The 22,601-nt window shown below is 40.5% G+C and overlaps 1 protein-coding gene across 2 annotated transcripts in view; it reads right to left on the bottom strand.

Annotated features, from left to right (window-relative positions):
* LAMP2 (lysosomal associated membrane protein 2) overlaps window positions 1-21,851 on the bottom strand; it is a 40,559-nt gene extending 18,708 nt beyond the window's left edge. For both annotated transcript variants that reach the window (XM_023202170.2, XM_023202169.1), the window contains exons 1-5: window positions 21,534-21,851; window positions 9,310-9,428; window positions 8,010-8,223; window positions 2,086-2,244; window positions 940-1,124 (exon numbers count right to left, since the gene is read on the bottom strand). In XM_023202170.2, the coding sequence (XP_023057938.1) occupies window positions 940-1,124; window positions 2,086-2,244; window positions 8,010-8,223; window positions 9,310-9,428; window positions 21,534-21,597 (741 nt within the window). In that variant the 5' untranslated portion in view covers window positions 21,598-21,851. The remainder of the gene's footprint in view (window positions 1-939; window positions 1,125-2,085; window positions 2,245-8,009; window positions 8,224-9,309; window positions 9,429-21,533) is intronic.
* Window positions 21,852-22,601: the final 750 nt, after the last annotated feature.

Raw genomic sequence — 22,601 nt, 5'->3', positions numbered from 1 at the left:
CTCAAGCTATGACTCAGATGACTTTAAAAAAACAAGAGGAAAGCTTCTACAGTAATGAGCCAAATGAAAACACACATTTTTATGGAGCACAAGAGCCATCTGTCTCGCTTGTTTAAGTCACAGGATCCTGGAAATCGGATTTGTTCCTTGGCACTCCCTCCCTCTATAGCCTCAGTGGAACATTGCAACTAGAAGTGCCATCATGTACTTGAGCACATCTACACTATCCGAGTCATCAAATAGCTGGAGAAACAGATAGCTGTGCCATTCCTGTATACCAACCTACACTGCATTTCAGATCAAAGTGTGAAGAAGTTATATTTTAAACTGACCGAAATAAAGGCCAATTGTTTGTACTCTGATCCACTGATGGCCAATAGAATCTAAACCCCAAAGAGTACTTTAAACTGCTAGGTTTTCTGCCGGCCAACACAACACCTGAAAGTGACATTAACACTTCATGGTTATAGTAACTCCTAACTAATCAAAGTTCAACAAGCCAACATAAAATCTCCATTTAAAACTTAATCAGGCCAGGTGTGGTAGCTCACGCCTGTAATTTCAGCACTTTGGGAGGCCGAGGCAGGTGGATCACTTAAGGTCAGGAGTTCAACACCAGCCTGGCCAGCATGATAAAACCCCATCTCTACTAAAAGTACAAAAAAACTAGTTTTGCGTGGCAGTGCACGCCTGTAATCCCAGCTACTCAGGAGGCTGAGGCAAGAGAATCGCTTAAACCCTGGAGGTGGAGGTTGCAGTGAGCCAAGATCATGCCACTGCACTCCAGCCTGGGCGACAGGGCGAGACTCTGTCTCAAAAATACAAAACAAAACAAAACAAAAAACTGAACCATTCTACTACCTTTGGGCTGAAGGTAGGATATGAAATATTTGAAATGAAATACAAAAAGGATGTATTGATAAAAATAGACACCTATACCTTATCCTGAGTGATGTTCAGCTGCAGCCCCATGGTAGCCAGCAGACAAGTATCATTGCCATTATTAACTGAATAGGTTCCAGCTTCTGGTTTTTCCTTTGGAGTAGGTGTTGTAGTAGGAGATGGCACAGTGGTGTGTATGGTGGGTGCCACTGTTGAAGTTTTGTCTTCATCACACAGGAACTCTAAAACAAGCAAAAAGGGACAAAAGAAACCAAAGTGGACATTTTCTTAATTCATAAGGCCAGGGAAAACCAAAAAAATTTCTCATAATAGAAGTCCAAAAGGGTTACATTAGGGGAAGAGAATATCTTGTTAGTATATCTGAAACTAAATTAGGCAGAGGTTCTTAAAATGCTGCTTCATATACAGACTATCTATATGAGTTATGACACAGCAGACAAACTCAGGACACATCCATATGCTTTATCAGCTCACACATGGCCACATACTCATCTTTTTCAGACCCTTAAATCTTTTTATTCCCAAAGAACTTTGCCTGCCTGATATGAAATTCAGAGATTTAAGTCTTCAATTTTTTGGTTCTTTATTCCCACATACAACCACCATAAGGAAGGATATTGTTTACCAGAAAAAAGCTTAGAAATCACCAAAGGACTTAAATACAAATGAACCATTTATTTGCATTAGCCCTATGGTAAATCATAGGCATTTCAACCTCTTCTTAGGAAGTGTCAGTAGTTTTCCAGCACTGGTGAATGAGAAATTATTACCTTTCCATAAAGCTATATAAAAATTACAAAATCAACTTTAAAAATTCAAGATTAGAACATGCATCTGATTTCTAAGCTTTGGTCTTAGAACTGCTAAAAAAAAAAAAAAAAAGCTGATAATCAAGCTATCCGAGGAGCTGTTCAAACAATGATTAGGTTTTATTAGCTGAGAACAGTATAGCTAGTGTCTTTTTAAAGACCATTCCACAACTTGTACATCAAAAACTTTAAATTGTAAGTTCGACAATAATACGAATTGCTATTATTTACAAAAACTTTATAGCCTAGTAGAAGCTATGAATAAACCTTAATACATAAATGCTTTCAGATAATGACTTCAATGAAGGCTACCTGGTATACTCTACTCTTAAATTAGGATCCAAGTAGAGAAATATATACTTTAAGTACCCACCGTTTGTGCTCACTGTGCCATTTTGGACAAAAGCTTGTACAAGAACATCCCAATAGTGCTGGACAACATCATTCTTTTCCAAAGTTGATAAACTATTGCATCTAAAAAGGTCATTCAATGGAATTTTGATGGCCAAAAATTCATCAACAGTAAGAATTCCTATAAAACAAGATTAACAATGGCTATTTCCAAGAAGGTAGGAGAAAAATGATAATGTAAATTTATTTGTATAGGCTTTCTTCTTCTCTCTGCCTGCCCTACCCCAGGCCTAAAGTGACAAAGGGTATAGCATGCTCAAGGGCATGACCAGTTCACTGTGGCTAAAACATAAGGAGTAAGGGGGAAGAAGAAATGGGGGTTAGGGGCTGGGCACAGTGGCCCACGCCTATAATCCCAGCACTTTGGGAGGCTGAGGTGGGTGGATTACCTGAGGTCAGGAGTCTGAGACCAGCCTGGCCAACATGGTGAAACCTTGTCTCTAGTAAAAAGACAATAATTAGCTGGGCGTGGTGGCAGGCACCTGTAATCCCAGTTACTTGGGAGGCTAAGGCAGGAGAATCGCTTGAACCCAGGAGGTAGAGGTTGCAGTGAGCCGAGATCGCCCATTGCACTACAGCCTGGATGACAAGAGCAGAACTCTGTCTCAAGACAAAAAAAAAAAAAAAAGAAAAAGAAAAAGAAAAAGAAATAGGGGTTGAGAAGGAAAGACAAGTTGCAGGTAATCATACTTTGAAGCATCTTCTATGATCTAAGGCCAGTTTGGGCTTTTCTTTTTAGCAGTGGAGGGCTAGCTTCTGTTTTTAAAGCAGGAAATGACATATATATAATTTATTTTAAGGAAGATAGCAAATTTGTAGGCGATAGGCATGGGGGAAAACTTTTCAGGGAAGCCACTTTAGAGGGAAACCAGAGGGTGATGGTCTGGTTAAGGTGAAGGGTAAGGGAGGGTTGCCTAAACTAAGATGGTGTGGGGCAGTGGAAAGAGAGCAAAGAAGCCAAACTGAAAACACTTATCTATGGTAGAATCAACAGGACTTAGTGACTGTAACTAAGGAAGCAAGAGAGATGGATTAATCATGGATTTGTATAGTAAATCCTTATTTTCGTTTTACTAGTCCCAAGTGAGTTATATTAACTCCAATGAGCTTATAGAACCTCTTCCTGGATTAAATTTAAAGATGATTCAATTTCAGGGAATCTTCAGAATATGAAAGCAGTAAGTTACAGCCATTTCGTATAGTTTTTATTAGCCTGCATATAGTGAAACTTCAAAAGATGATGGTCACCTAAGTGGTTTGGCTTCTTTTGGAGAAGTAGCAAGAAAGGAAAAGTATCCAAGGTCCTTAATATATGCTGCCTTCTGTGCCTCTCCATCATGTAGCAAGCAGCCATATAATGCTGCCTTGGCACCCCCTAATGGCCATAGGAATTTTAAAAAAAACAAAAACAAAAACAAACAAACAAACAAAAAACAATGAACTAGAACATTTTTCCCAGAATTGCTTCTCACCATTAACAAAAATGAATAGATACATGAACTGGCTGTACATAGACCGACTTCAAAAACAAATGAGTGAAAAGACAACTTGCAGACATATTGGAGTTATACTATGAATAGCTTTTTTAAACTATGTATCGTTTATGAACATGTACTTATGTAGTGAAAAACAAACATAAAGACAGGAAGGTTATATCCCAAATTCGTGAAAGTGTTTGCCTCTTAGCAGGCAAGGAGGAAAATGGGTCTGGGGAGTGAAGACAAAGGAAATATAAACTGTATCGTCAACGTTTTATCTTTTTAATCAAAAAGTGACACAGACATTAAAAAAACAGCATTTATGAATTCTGGATAATGGGTACATATGGGTCTGCTATATTATTCTCTGTATACATATATAATCTTTATATATATAGAATATTTGTATATATATATATGTAGGGCCTTTTAAAAAACCCTTATTATATATGTAACTTATACATATAATTTTTTTTTTTGAGATGGAGTCTTGCTCTGTTGCCCAGGCTGGAGTGCAGTGGCGTGATCTGAGCTCACTGCAACCTCCACCTCCTAGGTTCAACCAATGCCTCAACCTCCCAAGTAGCTGGAATTACAGGTACATGCCACCATGCCCAGCTAATTTTCGTATTTTTAGTAGAGATGTGGTTTCGCCATGTTGGTCTCGAACTTCTGACCTCAGGTGATCTGCCTGCCTCGGCCTCCCAAAGTGCTAGGATTACAGGCATGAGCCAGCACCACACCTGGCCAGTACATTTCTATATTTTAATCATGAAAAAATTTTTAAAAAGAAAAAAGCAACTTCAATGTTACTTCAATTATCAGATGCCTAAAAATAAATTCGTGGTTTTTTATTTTTATTTTTTGAGACAGAGTGTCACTATGCTGCCCAGGCTGGTCTCACACTCCTGAGCTCAAGCAATCTGCCTGGCCTTCCTAAGTATTGGGATTACAGGCATGAGTCACTGCATCCGGCCTAAATTAGTATTTTTGGGGGGAGGAGTAGGGGACAGGGTCTCCCTCTGTCACCCAGGCTGGAGTGCAGTGGCACAATCTTGACTCACCACAACCTCCGCCTCCTGGGTTCAAGCAATTCTCCTGCCTTAGCCTCCCAAGTAGCTGGGATTACAGGCACGCGCCACTACCACCCGGCTAATTTTTGTATTTTTAGTAGAGACAGGGTTTCACCATGTTGGCCAGGCTGGTCTCGATCTCCTGACCTCAAATGACCCACCAGCCTCAGCCTCCCAAAGTCCTGGGATTATAGGTGTGAGCCACCACGCCCGGCCATAAATTAGTATTCTTGAAACACTGAACGATATCAAAAACAATTATCAATAGTCCATTTCAGGAAGGCATTTAGCATTCCCAATAGTTTCAAATATTATTACACAGAAGGTAGTAATTTAAAAAGTAATCCTCCCTTTGTTTTAAATAAAAGGGGAAAGAGAGAAGTGTTAACATTTCAGGGTCCATAGTTTTTCTATCCAAATATGTCAGATTAAACACTTCCTCCTAATAACTGTTAACAACTGCTGCCCCCATAGTCCAGGCATTTATTACATCAGCCCTTGATTACTATAACAGCTTCTTAAGCCAGCATCTCTGCCTGCAGTCTCCTCACTTCTCAACTAATCCTGCAGAATATTCCTTATAAGTTACTGTCTCTGCTTTTGTTATATCATTTTCCTGCTTTAAAAACCTAAAATGATTCCCCAGTGCCTACCCCATGAAGCTAAATGTCTTTCCTTGGCTTCCAAGGTCCCTATAATTTAGGCCCACTGCATTTCACCAACTTTATTTTCCTTCTGCTACACACACAGCCTCTGATTTAATCAGGCAGCTCTCCAATTACTGCTGCATATGCTATGCTTCCCCCTGCTGGAAACATCCTGCTCAAAATCTTCCACTTATTCAAATTCTACCATCAGCTGAGTTTCAGCTCAGGTCCTACTTCTCTACCAAGCTTTCTCACTACTCTAACACATACTAAGCCTTCCTTTATCACTCCTCTTAATCAGGACCACTTGTGGGAACACTTTTAAATCAGCCAGTCTTTTTTTTTTTTTCTTTTGTAGAGACGAAGTCTTACTATGTTGCCCAGGCTGGTCTTGAACTCCCTGGCTCAAGTGAACAGTCTGCCTCGGCCTCCCAAAGTATTGGGATTACAGGCATGAGCCACCATGCTCGACCTAAATCAGGCACTCTTAACCACAGGGATCTACATATGGGTTCAGGGACTATGTTCCATATGCAAAGTTTACTGTGTACTTTTTCTTTTTTCAGAGGGAGTCTAAAGTTTTCCTCACACTGTCAGAAGAGATTTATGAACCCTCTACTCCCTCAAACAAAAATGCAAACAACAACAACAAAATCCGACTGAGCTCAATGTTTTCCAATTTTTCCACGTAACTCAGGAATAGCATTTAGCTTTGTCTCCCCAGCTCATTCTTAGGCTACTTGAAAGTGAAGGGCAAATCTTATACTAGCTCTGAAAGGTAAAACAGGGTACAAAGATAAACTAATAAGATAGGCAATAACCATTTGCTTTAGTTATACTCTCAAACTAAGAGATTAGTAAAAAGAACACTAGGATTTGATTTCCAAGTCTCATTCTGCAATACCTCCCAAGTTTTACATGAGCTTATTTACTTCTGGTTCTTTCAAATATGATCTTTTGATATCCATAAGTCCAAATGAGTTATTAATCCCCAGGTCTAGGCAACTAAAGCCCATCTACCTGTGTTTCTGGGGTCAGAATGAAACACTATCTGTGTGAAGAGCTAAGCTACTACAAATACCACATTAACTCAGTCTCAACGGGCAGGGGGAGAAAGAAGAGAATTACATCCCTAACAAAATTAAAATCTCGACCAGGTACAGTGGCTCACGCCTGTAATCCCAGCACTTTGGGAGGCTGAGGTGGGTGGATCATGAGGTCAGGATTTCAAGACCATCCTGGCCAATATGGCAAAACCCCGTCTCTACTAAAAAAGATTAGCTGGGTGTGGTGGCACACACCTGTAATCCCGGTTACTCAGGAGGCTGAGGCAAGAAAATTGCTTGAGGCAGAGGTTGCAGTGGGCTGAAATCAGACCACTGCACTCCAGCCTGGGCGACAGAGAGAGATTCCAGCTCAAAAAAATAAAATAAAATAAACCTCTACACTCTATATCTTCAAAATATTTTAACATGCATTTCAGTTCTGGGAATTACTAGAATGGCCTAATTGCCGATGCCTTCCCAAGTTCATTTTAACCTGAAATTGTCTTAAAATAACAGCAAATATTGACTTTAGTCTCCCCTTATCCAGTTTTTGCTTTCCCTGGTTTCAGTTACCCATGGTCAATTGAGCTCTGAAAATATTCAGTGCAGAATTCCAAAAGTAATCAATTCATAAGTTTTAAAATGTACGCCGTTCTGAGTAGCATGGTGAAATCTCTTGCTGTCCCACTCTGCCCAACCAGGAACATGAATCATGCCTTTATCCAGTATATCAACATTGTCTACACTATCCATCCGTTTAGTCACTTAGTAGCCATCTTTGTTATCAGATCAAAAAAACATAGCATTTCCTGTATAAGGCTCGGTACTAACTGCAGTTTTAGGCAACTACTGGAGGTCTTAGAATGATACCCCCTGAGTGTAATGAGGGACTACTATACCTTTAACTAATCATCATTTACTTTTCAATCAAAATACAACCTAAATGATAAAAAGATTTGAACAAGAGGCATTTCTCCTAATCTCAAGTTACTTAACTTGTACACATTTAAAATAGCTATTAGTAGCCAGGTGCAGTGGTGCATGCCTGTAGTCCCAGCTATTCAGGAGGCTGTGAAGCATGAGGATTGCTTGAACCCAGGAGTTTGAAACCAGCCTAGGCAACATAGTGAGACTCCCCATCTTGAAAATAAAGTAGCTATTAGTAAAGCATTTTCTCACTCATCACACCTTTGTTTCGTGCCCACTACTGAATGAAATCAGTAAGAGTTAAGTATACGACTTCTGCAGGTCAATAGACTGCTTCAAACACCAGCTCACCCACTTACTAGATCGTGTGATGTTTGGAAGTCATTTAATCTTATCAAGTCTCATTTCCTTTACCTGTAAAAATGAAACAACATCTACTTCCCAAGGTTGCTGTTAAGAATTAAGTGAGATGCTGCCGGTGACACACTTAGGGTAATACCTGGTATACAGTAAGTCACTCAAGCAATGACAGCAAGTATCACCAGTGTGTTGGGCGGCGGCATATGTGCTATGCATGGGGTCGGTGGGAGGGGTATAAAGACATGAAGTTTCCATGCTAGTTAGGAAGACAGACATTCATAACAATTTTTAAATTGTTTACATTATCATTAATAAAAAGCAAGAGAACATAACACACATCCATTCTTAAGGTTACCTTTATCTTCAGCATCAGGAAATGTTGTGTTATCACCAGTGTTGTAGGAAAATGAGATGCTGTCAATTGAATAAGTAGATGCCGCCTTGCTAAAATTCGCAATCCAGGAAAAGCCAGGTCCAAACTGCACTGCTATTTTGGGACCATTCTGATCATCCCCACAAATGCTTCCATTATATGTCACAGTGCCACGGTCTGAAATGGTTACAGTTTTCTAAAAGAAATAGAAATTTGGGGGTGAGAAACAAACAGGGAGCAAGTAGCACCAACCATTTATGCAGGGCATGCCACTTCAGCCTAAATCATACATTCTCCATGGCCAGGTTGCCCTTTGCCTGGCTTGCTGTGTAAACCAGTCCCTGATTCTTCAGTTACATACCACTCCTCTGGATAAATTCATGTATGTCTAAAAAGAAACGGAAAACTTGCTTGAGCTGCTGTTCTTAAACTGATTTTTTAAAAAATTAGGTTGTAAGTAGTCAGGACCTTAACAAAAAGAAAATAAGAAGGCAAAGGGATTAAGAGGAGACACCAAAAAGGGGGAGATTTTAGTGTTAGGTTGGTGCAAAAGTAATTGCTGTTTGTGCCAAAAAGAATCGCTTACTTAGGTTGGTGCAAAAGTAATTGTGGTTTGTTCCTTTAATGGCAATTACTTTTGTACCAACCTAAGTAAGCATTTTTTTTTTTTTTGAGCTAGAGTCTTGCTCTGTTGCCCAGGCTGGAGTGCAGTAGCACAACCATGGCTCACTGCAGACTCAACTTCCTGGGCTCAAGCAATCCTCCCCCCTCAACCTGGCAAGTGGCTGGAGCTACATGTATGTGCCACCATGCCTGGGTAATTTTTAAATTTTTTCTTGGTAGAGATGAGGTCTCACTATGTTGCCAAGGCTGGGCTCAAGCAATCCTCCTGCTTTGGCCTTCCAAAATGCTGGGATCACAGGCATGAGACACCACGCCCAGAAGGGAAGCTATTTTTTAAAAGGGCAAGCTTTGGTGCTAGTACATTTTAAACACTTTACAGAAATAGTTAGACCTGAACACCATATAGTCATCTTCAGATCATTCATTTGCCCTTAATCAAGTCCCACAAAAACTCCCAAGAACCAATGAATCAGAAGAAATATTCATTCTAACACTAAACAGAATAACTTCCGAGTGTGTATGCTTAAAAAAACTCCCAGAGTTTAAGCATTAAGTCAGTCAATGTGGAATTTCATTTGTATACATGTATCTAAAGGATTAAAAAAGTCAATTAAATTCCTACTATAAAACTCAAAGAAAAATTAAAATATATACTTACATAAGTTTTATTTGTAGTTTCATAGCGTACTGTGAAATTCATCTGCCATTTTGCATAAAGGCAAGTGGCTTTTCCTGAATCTGTCAAATTAAGTTCCAATGCATAAGACCGCACAGCTCCTGGATTTATTTTAAAAAATAAGATTTTAAAATTGTACTACAAAAATACATACAAATTAAAAACAAGCTCTATCCACCACTGAAGTTCAACCAGCTCTAAAATGAAACAAAAGTATATCTATGTATACACATACATATATGTCAGCAGTCAGCAGGATACTATATATACACATACATGTATACACACATATACATACATACATATATACATATGTATGTATATACATATACATGCAGTCAGCAGTCAGCAGGATACTATATATATAGTATACACATATGTATGTGTATATATATAGTATCCTGCTGTTTTTCTTTGTATTTTTAACAGAATCCTATTGATAAAAAAGTTGGCATTATCCCTTACCAAAAGAATGGTTACTAGACCTAGGATGCTTAGGTAATGGCTCAGACTGGTGACATTTATTTGCCTTTTGCCTTCAAATAATCATTTCCACGTGCATTTATACCTTACTAGTTTTGTTTTAGGCTATTACAGTTTGCCTGTTAGGACTTGTGATTTTTGAGGTAAATGAGGTAAGAGGAAGCCTGGTAGGGGTGTAAAACTCCTCTCAAACCAGCTGGTGAAACATTCTCTGCAAAAATAATGATAGATTCTATCATCTTGTTGCTTTAAATCCTGTTGCAAGCTACACAACCTATGACACATGGATGTCTTCTCAAACGATTTTATTCTGATATGATCAGATATTCTTTCCGAGTATCATGTAACCAAGGAAGCAGAGTTGCAAAGGGCTGTTAAATCCGTAAGAAAAACATGAATTCTTATAAATGCAAAGTTTATCACTTTGTTTCACTTTAAAATCTAATTGATTAGAAAGGCTGATGAATTTTTTGACACAAAGTTACTTCCTAAATTTTCAACCTGCTACCTCTTTAGGCAGAGAAATATTACAGAGACAGAAAAGCCTTGGGACTTTTCAGCTAACATGATTGATCTTCTACACTTAAACATAGAAACATTACCTATTAAACTGAAGATCCCAAGGACTCAAAATACTAATTCAGAGGTGAAAAAATATTCCAGCAAACATGCCAGCAGCATAAATATTGAGCAACCATTTAAGGGATTTTCTTCACTGTATCACACATTACCCAAAGAGTAAGCTGTTTCCTGTTAAGATACTTGCATACTCTTTAAAAATATCTGAGCAATCCACTGTCATCTACAGGTACGGACAAGCTATAGACTACAGAAAAGTGTTAAGATGAATATCAAGAAGGTATGCCTCGGCAACAGCATTCAAGTTGTATACAAGAGCCTATCGTCATGCTCTGGAGACCTGGCTGCTTTGCAAGCCAGAATATTATACTAAAGCTTGTGGTTACTGACAGTGACTAAATGCATTGGCTAAGGCTCAAAAAGACCTTGTGAGGCCTAAGTAGGTTTTACGATCATTCTTTTCTAAGTACAATACGGAAGGGAGCTGTCACACTTACTGATCCAAGGCTCCCTGCCGTGGAGCCAAGAGCTCCAACTTACAATTTTAATGAACTGGAGGTTTGCTTTTTATATTCAGTCTTTCTTGGTCTTGTTTAAGGTCTCTAGCTTTAGTATATTATTCTCCTTGTATTCAAAGCATTCAAAAGTATTGAAAATAACCAAGAAAAGCCTCAAATGTATTAATCGTTTTCTTTCCAAAGATACTAGAATAACAGGAAGAAGACCATGTAAAATAGTGATAGCATCAATGTGTCTTGGGGTGTGAGAACTGACGTTTTATGAAACAGAAGGTAGAGGTTGTGGTTCAAACGTATCACTTGAAACCAAATTCAAGATAGTATACCTGGTGGCCTGTAAACAAGAGCTGAGAAACACCCCGAGGGTTCTGGCACACTCTGTTTCATTCCCTTCACAGCCTTTATGCCTGGGAGTACAATTCTTTCCACTTCTTGGTCCCCAACTCTAACTACACAGGGACCACTTTTACTCAGTATCTCTCACCTCAAACTTAGCAATTCCCAAACTAAAATTCATTCTTCTACTTCCTCCAAACTGGGTCCCTCCTCAGCCTCGCTAGCTCTAAATGAAGAGTGGGATCAGTCACTCAAGCTCGGTTTCAGAAATAGCCTCTACTTCTTTCTCTTCAAGAAGTCTTGTTGATTTTTTTTTCCTTCAAATCTTCTCTTAAATCCAATCTTTGCCTTTTATTTCTACTCCCAATCTATCACCCCATACCTAAATTATGACAAACAATGCCTAGATACCCCTAGAAGTGCTGCCAGATTAACAATCCTTAAGTACCATTTCCTTTTACGACACTTTCTTGTTCAAAAACTTTTACTGGCTCCAAAATTCCCATATGAAATTTAAATTCCTCTGCCTGACTTTCAAAGTAATCTTTAATCTTGTCCCATCCTATTGCTTTCTTTTCTCAAACTATTTTCCCAGAGCACACCCTTTAATCCAGTTAAACTTGTTTCCACTGGGCTCAAATGCCATACTCTATTCAACCTCTACCCTGGGCTTCTATTGTTCCTAACACTTGAAGTCTATTTTCTTCTATTGGCCTAAATGCTCACCTCAAAGATGGATTTTCCTCTCTTTTTGGCTGCCCCAAATCTGAAATACCCCTTGTCCCCTTGTTACAATTTCTAGTAGAAATCACCACCCACTATAAAAGCTGAAAACACTGGATACTTGCTTTCACAGACTCCCTTGCAGTAAGGAGGACCACTTGTGCTACTAGGCTCTGCCTAACAAAGGTATCCACCCCACACGTTGAAAGGAGGGCTGCAAATGGAGCCAGGAGTGGAACAGGGTGTGAGGCAGGTGTGGAGTAGCAGAAGCAGGATCAAGCTCCCAGGCAACAAGGCCAGCAGAGCAAGCTGCAATTTCACACTTGGCAGTGGTAGTGCAGTTCAGTGGCATGATCTGGGTTGTTGAATCCTGAACTGGGATTTGGTATATATAGCCAGGAGCACCAGAAATTCTGAGTTACTCAATATACCCCTTTAATAAACATTTCATATGTAACACATGTACAGAAACAGGCACAGTATAACAGATGTAAGGGAAAAGTGCACACAATATTAAGTCTACAGCTCACATAGTTTTCACAAACCAAACCCACTTATATCAAGAAACAGAACATTACCAGAACAGGTGCTGACCCATTGCACAGTTGAAAATCTGCATATTATTTTTGACTCCCCCAAAACTTAACTACTAATATCCTAGTGTTAACTGGAAGCATTACCAACAACATAAACAGTTAATTAACACATATTTTGTATGTTATATATGTATTATATACCGTGTTTTGAAAATAAAGCTAGAGAAAAGAAAATGTTAAGAAAATCATAAGGAGGGCTGGGCACAGTGGCTCACACCTGTAATCCCAGCACTTTGGGAGGCCAAGGTGGGCGGATCACTTGAGGTCAGGAGTTCAAGACCAGCCTGGACAACATGGTGAAACCCCATCTCCACTAAAAATTTGCTGGGCTTGGTGGTGGGCACCTGTAATCCCAGCTACTCAGGAGGCTGAGGCAGGAGAATCGCTTGAGCCTTATACCCATGTATAAGTAGATCCGCACAGTCCAAACTTGTGTTGTTCAAGGGTCAACTACACTTCCAAAGCCCTCTTTATTTCCCCTTCTAGCTACTATTCCCTTCCCAAGGGTAACCATTATCCTCATTTTTAACACTATAGATTAATTTTATCCATTTTTCAACTTGATATAAATAAAATCATTCACTATGCTCTCTTTTGTGTCTGGTTTCTTTCACTCAATTTTAGGTTTTGTGAGATTCACCCATGCTGTGCGTAATTGCAGTCTGTGCTCACTGCTGTATAACCTTCTATGATCAGGTGAATACAGGCCAGGTGTGGTGGCTCACGCCTGTAATCCCAGCACTTTGGGAGGCCGAGGAGCACGGATCACTCGAGGTCAGGAGTTTGAGACCAGCCTGGCCACCGTGGCCAAATCCCGCCTCTATTGAAAATATAAAAATTAGCTGGGCATGGTGACGCATGCCTGTAATCTCAGCTACTCAGGAGGCTGACACAGGAGAATCACTTGAACCCGAGAGGCAGAGGTTGCAGTGAGCCAAGATCGTGCCAATGCACTCCACCAGCTTGGGCAACAAGAATGAACTTCTGTTTCAAAAAAAGAAAAAAAAGAAAAAGAAAAAGAAACTACTTATCTATGCTACCTTTAATGGGCATTTAGATAGTTTCCGGTTTGATGCTATTACAAACACTGTTACAAACATTCTTGCACATATTGGTAAACACATGTATGTGTGTGTGTTGGCTGTATATCTAGGAATGAAACTGTGGGGCCAAAGGATATGCATTACATCCCAGTATCTTTTTAATAAATTTTTTTCTGCTTAAAATCAATCAGATTGTATTTCTCTTCCTTACAATTAAGAACCTGGGCTGATATGCTATCTGTTTTTTCAGTAGCCATTTTCTCCACAAAGCTTTCCTTGACTATAAAAGCCCTCAAGGAGCAGTAATAATGCATATCCCATTTCAGTATATTTTATATTATCCTGAATTATTCAGTTATTTTATAGCAGTAAATCCTGTCCCTCCTACTGTCATAAGCTCCAACACAGCAGTTTTCAACTGTCACTTCATAACAGACTGGTGTGCCATGGTAAATTATAATATACAGCAAGTAATTTGTTACTAATAAAAAAAGTACCAAGTCTGTGAATGAATGATATATATGGATAGATTCAAGATTCCCTTTAGATAACACTTCTGTCACTTATTTGAATTCCAGTATGCTCCCTTGACCAGATGATCTGATCTATGCCACAACCCCTAGCAGTGTGTCTTTTATATTAATGTCATCTATCATGTGTGTCATGGTAGGGGACACCATGTGTATTACTTTTCCTCTACCTCCTATCATTCCAAGTAGTGCTGAATGCACATTAGATTTTCAATAAATACTGATTGATTATATCAAGGTGAAAACACACTGCAATAGGGATCCAAAACGTAGCTTAATCTAATTACAGAGAGGCCAGTCCTTTAGCTCTTCCAAGTCTTGAACCTATAAGTCTTCTGATATTCCCTCAAGCCCCATGTTGGGTTTTGCCTCAATAAATTTTGACATGGATTTCAAGCTAGGAACAGAACTTTTCCCAGAAAGTAAGTTTACAGTTGAAATATTTACACTTTGTTAAAAAGTCTCTAGCAAGCAATTTCCATCCTTATTGCTGTGTTTGATTTTACAATACCCAATTGTTAAAAGGCTTTATGACATTAAAAAACCATAGATGAATATATTCTAGAGTGTGTAATTTTAGAGCTGAGAGTTTGTACTCTAAATAAATGAAAAAGGTATGCCTCAAAATCAACGTTCTCAAAGTCAAATATCCTCTCAATCCTGTTTTCCAAAAAGGTCATTTGTAAATTCTTTTAGAACCCAGACCTTGGTTGGGCAGTGGCTCACACCTGTAATCCTAGTACTTTGGGAGGCCAAGGGGAGGGGGGCAGATCACTTGAGCTCAAGAGTTCAAGACCAGCCTGGGCAACATGGCAAGACCCCATCTGTACTAAAAATACACAAAAATAGCCGGGCGTGATGGTGCATGCCTGTGGTCTCAGCTACTCGGGAGGCTGACGTGGGAGCATTGCTTGAGCCCAGGAGGCAGAGGCTGCCATGAGCCAAGATCACTCCACTGCACTCCAGCCTGGGGGAATGGAACAAGACTCTGTCAAAAAGTGGCTAGGTTTTTGCAAGTCTATCTGACCCAAAACGTAGCTGAAAAAATATAAACACACAGAATTAGGGGTGGGGGAAGAACATAATGCTAGCAATAAAACAAGACCAATAAAAAGAAACGGAACAATGATCTAAGATATAATGGATTGATCATAAAATGAAGTGATTGAGAGTCCCCATTCCTGGAATTGAAGAGCTAGAATTCAAATCTGGCAGTCCAACTTCCTAGCTGTGAGACTTTGGGCAAGTTACCCTTGTTTAGAATTATAGTGCATATTTCTCCAATAGGTTCTTTGAAAGCATATAAACCCTTCAGAGCTAAAAGAAATTTGCCAAACAAGTTAGATACCAATTTACAAGTCTCCTTTTTAGTAAACACAGCACCTAAAGGGAACCTTCCCACATTTTAGCTTTATGTTTACTTTCATCATATTAAATTCTGGACTCTTGTCCTCAAACTCATGTTGAGCAAAAGGTCTTCTTAAAATATAGGACACAGAGGCATACAGTACCTATTTGTCTTTGTTTTCTATTCAGAGTGATGGTTTTCCTACAGGTTTAAGTCAGATTAACTGCTTCTCCTTTATAATTCCTAATAATAGGTACACTCATTGCATTCAGTTACCTTATACCCTTGCTTTTTGGTAAGTTTCTTAAAACAGAAAAGTAATATGATTTTAAAGTAAGAATGTTGAACACATGAAAAAGAGCATTAAAAGTTAATAAAAATATGTTTTTAAGCTATAAAATGACTTAATTTTTTAAGGTCAGAGAGTGGGTAGGAAACAAGATTCAATACTACTCAACTAATGGAAAGTGCTTATTGTTGAGCAGTGTTTGGCACACCTCCAGAATTCTTTCACAATGCATAGCAGGATACCAACAAGTACTTACAAAGTATACTTTTGGGCCAGAGGGGATCTCTGATCACTTTAATAAAAAATTATGATCAGAATGCTTTTGCACTACAGAAAGAAGAGCAGCCTTCCTGCATCAAGGGTCATTTAAATCAGCTCCAGTGCTACGAAATAATCCTTGGTTATAGACAAAATCTACCCAAAGATATAGGGGAACAAAGCTGTTCTTTTGGGACATATTTGAGTATCTATAACCCTATCAGATGTGATAATCTGATATTTGTGACATATTTGAATATCTATAACCCTATCAGATATGATAATCAATGACTAACAAACTAATCTGGTATTTGGGACATATTTGAATATCTATAACTCTATCAGATGTGATAATCAATGACTAACAAACTAATGCAAGCCTGTCCTTTCCAGTATCTCTATTATAACTAGAATAATTTGGTAGAACCTCAAAATCAAAGTTATCAGTTAAATGAAATGTTTTAAGTCTACAGAAAAATCTTAGTGCTTGTTTTCTCTCAGAGAAAACCTAACTTTGTGAAAACCTAACTCTCCTCACCAAGGACTTCCTAATTCTCCATATTATCCCCTTCAAGACTATGGAGGTATATCTGAAGGAGTACAGGTAAGCATTATTACATGGGGTTATACTTTAGTAAATTACTGTATAATTATCTGTACTGCTTAGCACTGATCCTGAAGTTTTCAATCCAAAAGTACTTCTTGCAAAACATCATTTAAAATTCATGGAAGAAAAAGGAGATTAAATGAGTCTAGTTTACCATCATATCCCTAGTGCCCACCAATGAATATCTTCAACAAAAATTTACTAAGGGTTAACCATGTACCAGACCCTATGCTAAGTAGGAAATGGGAGATAACAGTACATAAAGTAGTCTCTGCTCTTAGAGACTGCTACCATAGGAGAGACTTGATTAAAACTAGGAGGAAACAAAAAAGAGTGGAAAATAGGCTAGTAACCTAAGATCTTGCAAATGATAAGGTTTATTCCTATTTCCCCAGATGGTCAAATGGCTGGCCTCCTGCCAACACCCAGGTCTCTGCCCAAATGTCACCCAATAATAGAAGGCCCTCTGACCACATAATATAAAGAAGGATCATCCACCATCACCCATTCCTATCATCTACTCATTCTCCTTTCTCATTACCTGTGTAATCTTCTTCATAGGGTTTTGTTTTGTTTTGAGACAGAGTTTTGCTCTTGTTCTCCAGGCTGGAGTGCAGTGGCGTGATCTCGGCTCACTACAACTTCCGTCTCCTGGATTCAAGCAATTCTCCTGCCTCAGCTTCCCGAGTAGCTGGGACTACAGGTGCCGGCCAACATGCCCACCTAATTTTCGTATTTTTAGTAGAGATGGGGTTTCACCATGTTGGCTAGGCTTGTCTCAAATTCCTGACCTCAGGTGATTTGCCTGCCTTGACCTCCCAAAATGCTGGGATTACAGGTGTGAGCCACCACACCCAACCTCTTCATAGTGTTTATCACTATCTGACATTATATTATTTATCTGTCGAGCTTTCTTCTCCCACTAAAATGTAAGCTCCATGAGAGCAGGAACCTCATCTGTCTTATCCATTCCTCTGTCACTTTCACCTAATATAGTGGCTGGGACACAATAGGCATTCTGTAAACATGTGTGGAAGGGAGAGGCTCCTACCAGTGACGGACACTAAGAATATTTCTGTGAGGTTTTTCCCACCCAGAAAAGACTCAAATCTAAAAAAGAAAAATCTGAACCCCAAAACAAAAAACAACAACAACAAAAAAACACAAAGAAACCAAAAAACAGAAGTCAAGCTGGTTATAAGAATCAATAACCACAGAAGAATCCTGAAATGTATGATGTCACAAAAGGACCATAATTAGGCAATTATATAAAGAAAGGATTTTCACTATCCACTTTATAACACCTCTAAATCATATAGCTTCTCTTCGGAAAGTTATCTGGTCAGTTACAATTCATCCAAATAAACACCAGCATAATTTAATCTCTATGAAAAAGACCAATATATAGCCTCTAAGAATCCTTTTCTGTACTTACTCTAAAGCTGCTGTTTTTAAAAGGTTATGGGTGAAGCTGGGATAGAGTTATAAAGTTACAAAGTTAAACTGGCACAGCTAGAGCACTAATGCTAATAAGACTATAAATTTAGGACAGGTCCTCCTTCATTGGCACCCTGTACAGTACCCAGGCACAGTTCTAGCTACATAGTAGGTACTTCACAAATATTTATTGATCTAGCCACATAGTAGGTACTTTACAAATATTTGCTGAGTTTTCAAAAACCTATTCTTGGTATCCATTTTGATACAGAAAAGTAACCTGCGCAAAACCCACCAAGCAACTGCTAAATTCTTGAGAGAAAAAGCCATATGGGAGGACTTTGGGCTCCACACTGAACCAATAGCCATCAGAAAATGCAGCTGTATAGAAAAATGGTTTCTATTTCATCCTGGAACCTCTTAAAAATCAGATCTAGGTACATTATTAATATTTACTTTTCCAAATCCTGCTCTGAACTTGGAGGTGGAGGGGATCAATCTTGGAAATTTTCCAAGATGATGAATCTAGTTAGTCCCGATCAATAAATGGCAAACTAGCAGATGAGCTGATGGGTTCTTTTATGTGCTTCTTTTTGCATGTTTATTTTCTGCAATGAGTAAGCACTGCTTTTGTAAAAACAAAACAAAAAAGCTTTCATTAAAAAACAAAAAAATTTAATGACATGAAAGCCAACAAGTAGGACAACTATTATTTTTTTTCACTTTCCCCAAACAATAGCAGTGTTGTATTTGTGCACAGATTCAACTGGCAGGGAACTACTGATTAACAGATGCCTTGGTCAGATGTGTTCTAGTCACTGATAAGGTACTTTCCATTGTAAACAATCCTTTCTTAGGGTCAGTTGGCCCTCAGTAAGTGCTCCAAGGTACAGTTAAGGCTTCGAATTAAGTATCCTAGCAAAGCCTGCCTCAAGGCCACCTTTCAGAAGTGCTACAGAAGAGTTTCCTGCACCCTATGAACAGTTGGACTACATCAGGGATTCCCAAATGTTTTGGTGTCAGGACCCCTTTACTTTCTTATCCACTGAGGACTTCACAGAGGTTTGTGTGAGTTATATGTATTGGTATTTAGAGTATTAGAAATGAAAACTGAGAAGTGAATAAAATATAAGAACATCAGAGTGGTGATGTCATCACATGTTATGTAGCCACTGGTAAACTCCGCTGTACACTGGTGAGTGGATGAGCGTGAAAAGGACAAAGGACAAATACTTTCTTTTTTTTTTTGAGATGGAGTTTCGCTCTTGTTGCCCAGGCTGGAGTGCAGTAGCGCAATGTTGGCTCACCACAACCTCCACCTCCCGGGTTCAAGCGATTTTCCTGCCTTGGCCTCCCAGGTAGCTGGGATTACAGACATGTGCCACGACACTCGGCTAATTTTTGTATTTTTAGTAGAGACTGGGTTTCACCACGTTGGTCAGGCTGGTCTTGAACTCCTGATCTCAGGTGATCCACCTGCCTCAGCCTCCCAGCGTGCTGGGATTGCAGGCGTGAGCCACTGTGCCCAGCCAAAAAGGACAAATACCTTCTTAACATTATTCCAAAGTTTTGATTTCATAGACCCATGAAAAGGTCCTTGAGAGTCACTGAATTAGATAATCAAGAACCCTTCCAATACTATGGTTTTTGAGCAGGATTTATCAATGACATTTTCAGGAAGATAATTCTTTGTTGTGAGGGGCTGCCCTGTGCTTAGTTAGGATGTTTAGCAGCATCCTTGGCCTCTACCCACTAGATGCTAAAAGCAATCCCCCAGTTGTGACAACCAAAAATGTCTCCAAAAGTTGCCAAATGTCCCCTGGTTGAGAATGACTGACTATTCCAGGGTGTTGATTTTATTCTACTGAAATGTGAATTACAAAATGTATACCTCTCACTGCTTTCTCAGACCCCTAATAAGTCTATTTCTTTCCCGCTTCCATCTGGGTCTGTTCTTTATGTTATTTTATTAAGTCACAAATAGCAAGAGCAGGTGGGTAGAATAAGCACAGCATGAATCAAGTCAGGAAGAGACACTAGTCAAAGTTCACCTTTAGGCATTAAAGCTGTTAGGGACCCACTGCCTATTAGGGCACAACACAATCAGCGAACATTCACCCAGTCATTTATTTATTTATTTATTTAGAGACACAGTTTCACTCTTGTCACCCAGGCTGGAGTGTAACGGCACGATCTTGGCTCACTGCAACCTCCACCTCCTGGGTTCAAGCGATTCTCCTGCCTCAGCCTCCCAAGTAGCTGGGAGTACAGGCATGTGCCACGACGCCTGGCTAATTTTTGTATTTTTAGTAGAGACGGGGTTTCACTATGTTGGCCAGGCCGGTCTCGAATTCCTGACCTCAGGTGAGGCCACCCGCCTCGGCCTCCCAAAGTGCTGGGATTACAGACGTGAGCCACCGCGCCCGGCTCCATCCAGCCATTCTAATGAGGCCCTGGTAACAACCCAATCCTTAGCAAGTTGTCTACCTGCTCCCTGCACCCCCCAAAAAATGAGGTAATAGGCTAGTGTGATGGGGAAGAAAGAAAACAAGAGACTCTGAAGGCAAAGAGGTAGTCTATCAAACTCAGTCTATCAAAACCTCTCATCTGGGAGGCCCTCCTAACTGAAACGTCTGGGGATTTTTTTGTTAGCGTCTGGCTGGGAGGAAGTAGCAAAACTGGGAGAAAATCGACATCCTCAATACCTCCAAGTCAGATGTGCACTCCCCATCAATGTTCCCACCGAACCCCTTAGTCTCCAGAGGTTGGGTCCAAGTTTTCTTTCCTGGAAATTGCCCCAGCTACCTTAGGCTCCTTCGCCCTTAAAACTATGACTACTAAACTCAAACCCAGCATCACTCCTAATCTCTTGAATCACCCTTTCTTCACAGCCTCAAATTCCAACCTTCAAAATGCCCAACCCTGTCCCTGCCCCTCAGGCTCTACTGTCCTATCTGTCCCATCTGTCCCCCACCCACACTCTTCCCCCAAGCTACTCCAGGCAGGCATGATCTCCTCTCTTAATTTCCTATCTCACCCCATAGTTTCTCCACCATCTTCAAAACTATTCCCTGATCTCAGCAAACCAGGACTCTCCTAATTGTCTCTGGCGCCCAAAATCTGCATGTACCACCCTCCTACGCTCACTCCTCAGTGTTTTCCCCAAGTTACTCTTTCCACTCTGACCCTCTCCACGCTTCACTCCTCCCAGCCTACTCCCTCGGCGTCCACCCCCCGTTACCGGCCCCTTCTTACTCTCCTGGGCCCTTCTTCCCCGCCATCCCTCTGTCAGGCCTTCTCTAGGTCACCGCTCGCCTCCCCGGGCCAACCGCCGCCGCCCAGTGTCAGTTGCTGAGCCTCTCAACCCCCTCCCCCTCGGACCAGTCTTTCAGGTTGTAGCTTTGAACTGGCGCCCCGGGCCCAGGCGGACAGACTAATCGGGAGGGCCCGACAACTCACCCAGGACGAGGCAGACCAGAACTAGCCCTGAGCCCGGAACCGGGAAGAGGCGGAAGCACACCATGACCCCGCAGAGCAGGCGACGGCGGCGGCGACGGCGGCGGTACAACAACAGCTGCAACACCAGGGAAAAGGCTCGCTGGACCTGGGTCAAGAGCACGGGTGACCACCGACCACAGCCTTGCAAAAGCCAGGAATCGGCGCTTCAGAGCGAGTCATAAGACTAGGGGCGGGGCTCTTTCTTGCTTACAGCCAATCTCCGCGCTTGAAAGCGGCGAGAGGGGTGGTGATGTAGAGGCCGGTGGGCGGGGCGACCACGCCCTGGCTTTTTGGTTCACAACCCTTCCTATGCTCCTAAGAGATATGCGCGGACGGCATTTTCTTTTTCTTTTTCTTTTTCTGTCTTTTTTTTTTTCCTTAATTTTACTTTAAGTTCTGGGATACATGTGCAGAATGTGCAGCTTTGTTACATAGGTATACATGTGCCATGGTGGTTTGCTGCACCTATCAACCCTTCATCTAGGTTTTAAACCCCACATGCATTAGGTATTTCTCCTAATGCTCTCCCTCCCCTAGCCCCCCACCCCCTGACAGGCCCCCGTGTGTGTTGTTCCCCTCCCTGTGTCCATGTGTTCTCATTGTTCAACTCCCACTTATGAGTAAGAACGTGCAGTGTTTGGTTTTCTGTTCCTGTGTTAGTTTGCTGAGGATGATGGCTTCCAGCTTCATCCATGTCCCTGCAAAGGACACGATCTCATTTTTTTTTTATGGCAGCATAGTATTCCATGGTATATATGTGCCACGTTTTCTTTATCCAGTCTATCACTGATGGGCATTTGGGTTGGTTCCAAGTCTTTGCTATTGTAAATAGTGCTGCAATAAACATACGTGTGCACACGTCAAATGGTATTTCTGGTTCTAGATTTTTGAGGAATCGCCACACTGTCTTCCTCAACAGCTGAACTAATTTACATTCCCACCAACAGTGTAAAAGTATTCCTATTTTTCCTCAGCCTCGCCAGCATCTATTGTTTCCTGACTTTTTAATAATCGCCATTCTGACTGGCA

Source organism: Piliocolobus tephrosceles, chromosome 12 (genome assembly GCF_002776525.5).
Source record: "Piliocolobus tephrosceles isolate RC106 chromosome 12, ASM277652v3, whole genome shotgun sequence".
In the NCBI taxonomy this organism is placed as follows: domain Eukaryota; kingdom Metazoa; phylum Chordata; class Mammalia; order Primates; family Cercopithecidae; genus Piliocolobus; species Piliocolobus tephrosceles.
Note: the sequence above shows the minus strand (reverse complement) of the source record. Positions and strands in the feature narration are given on the sequence as shown.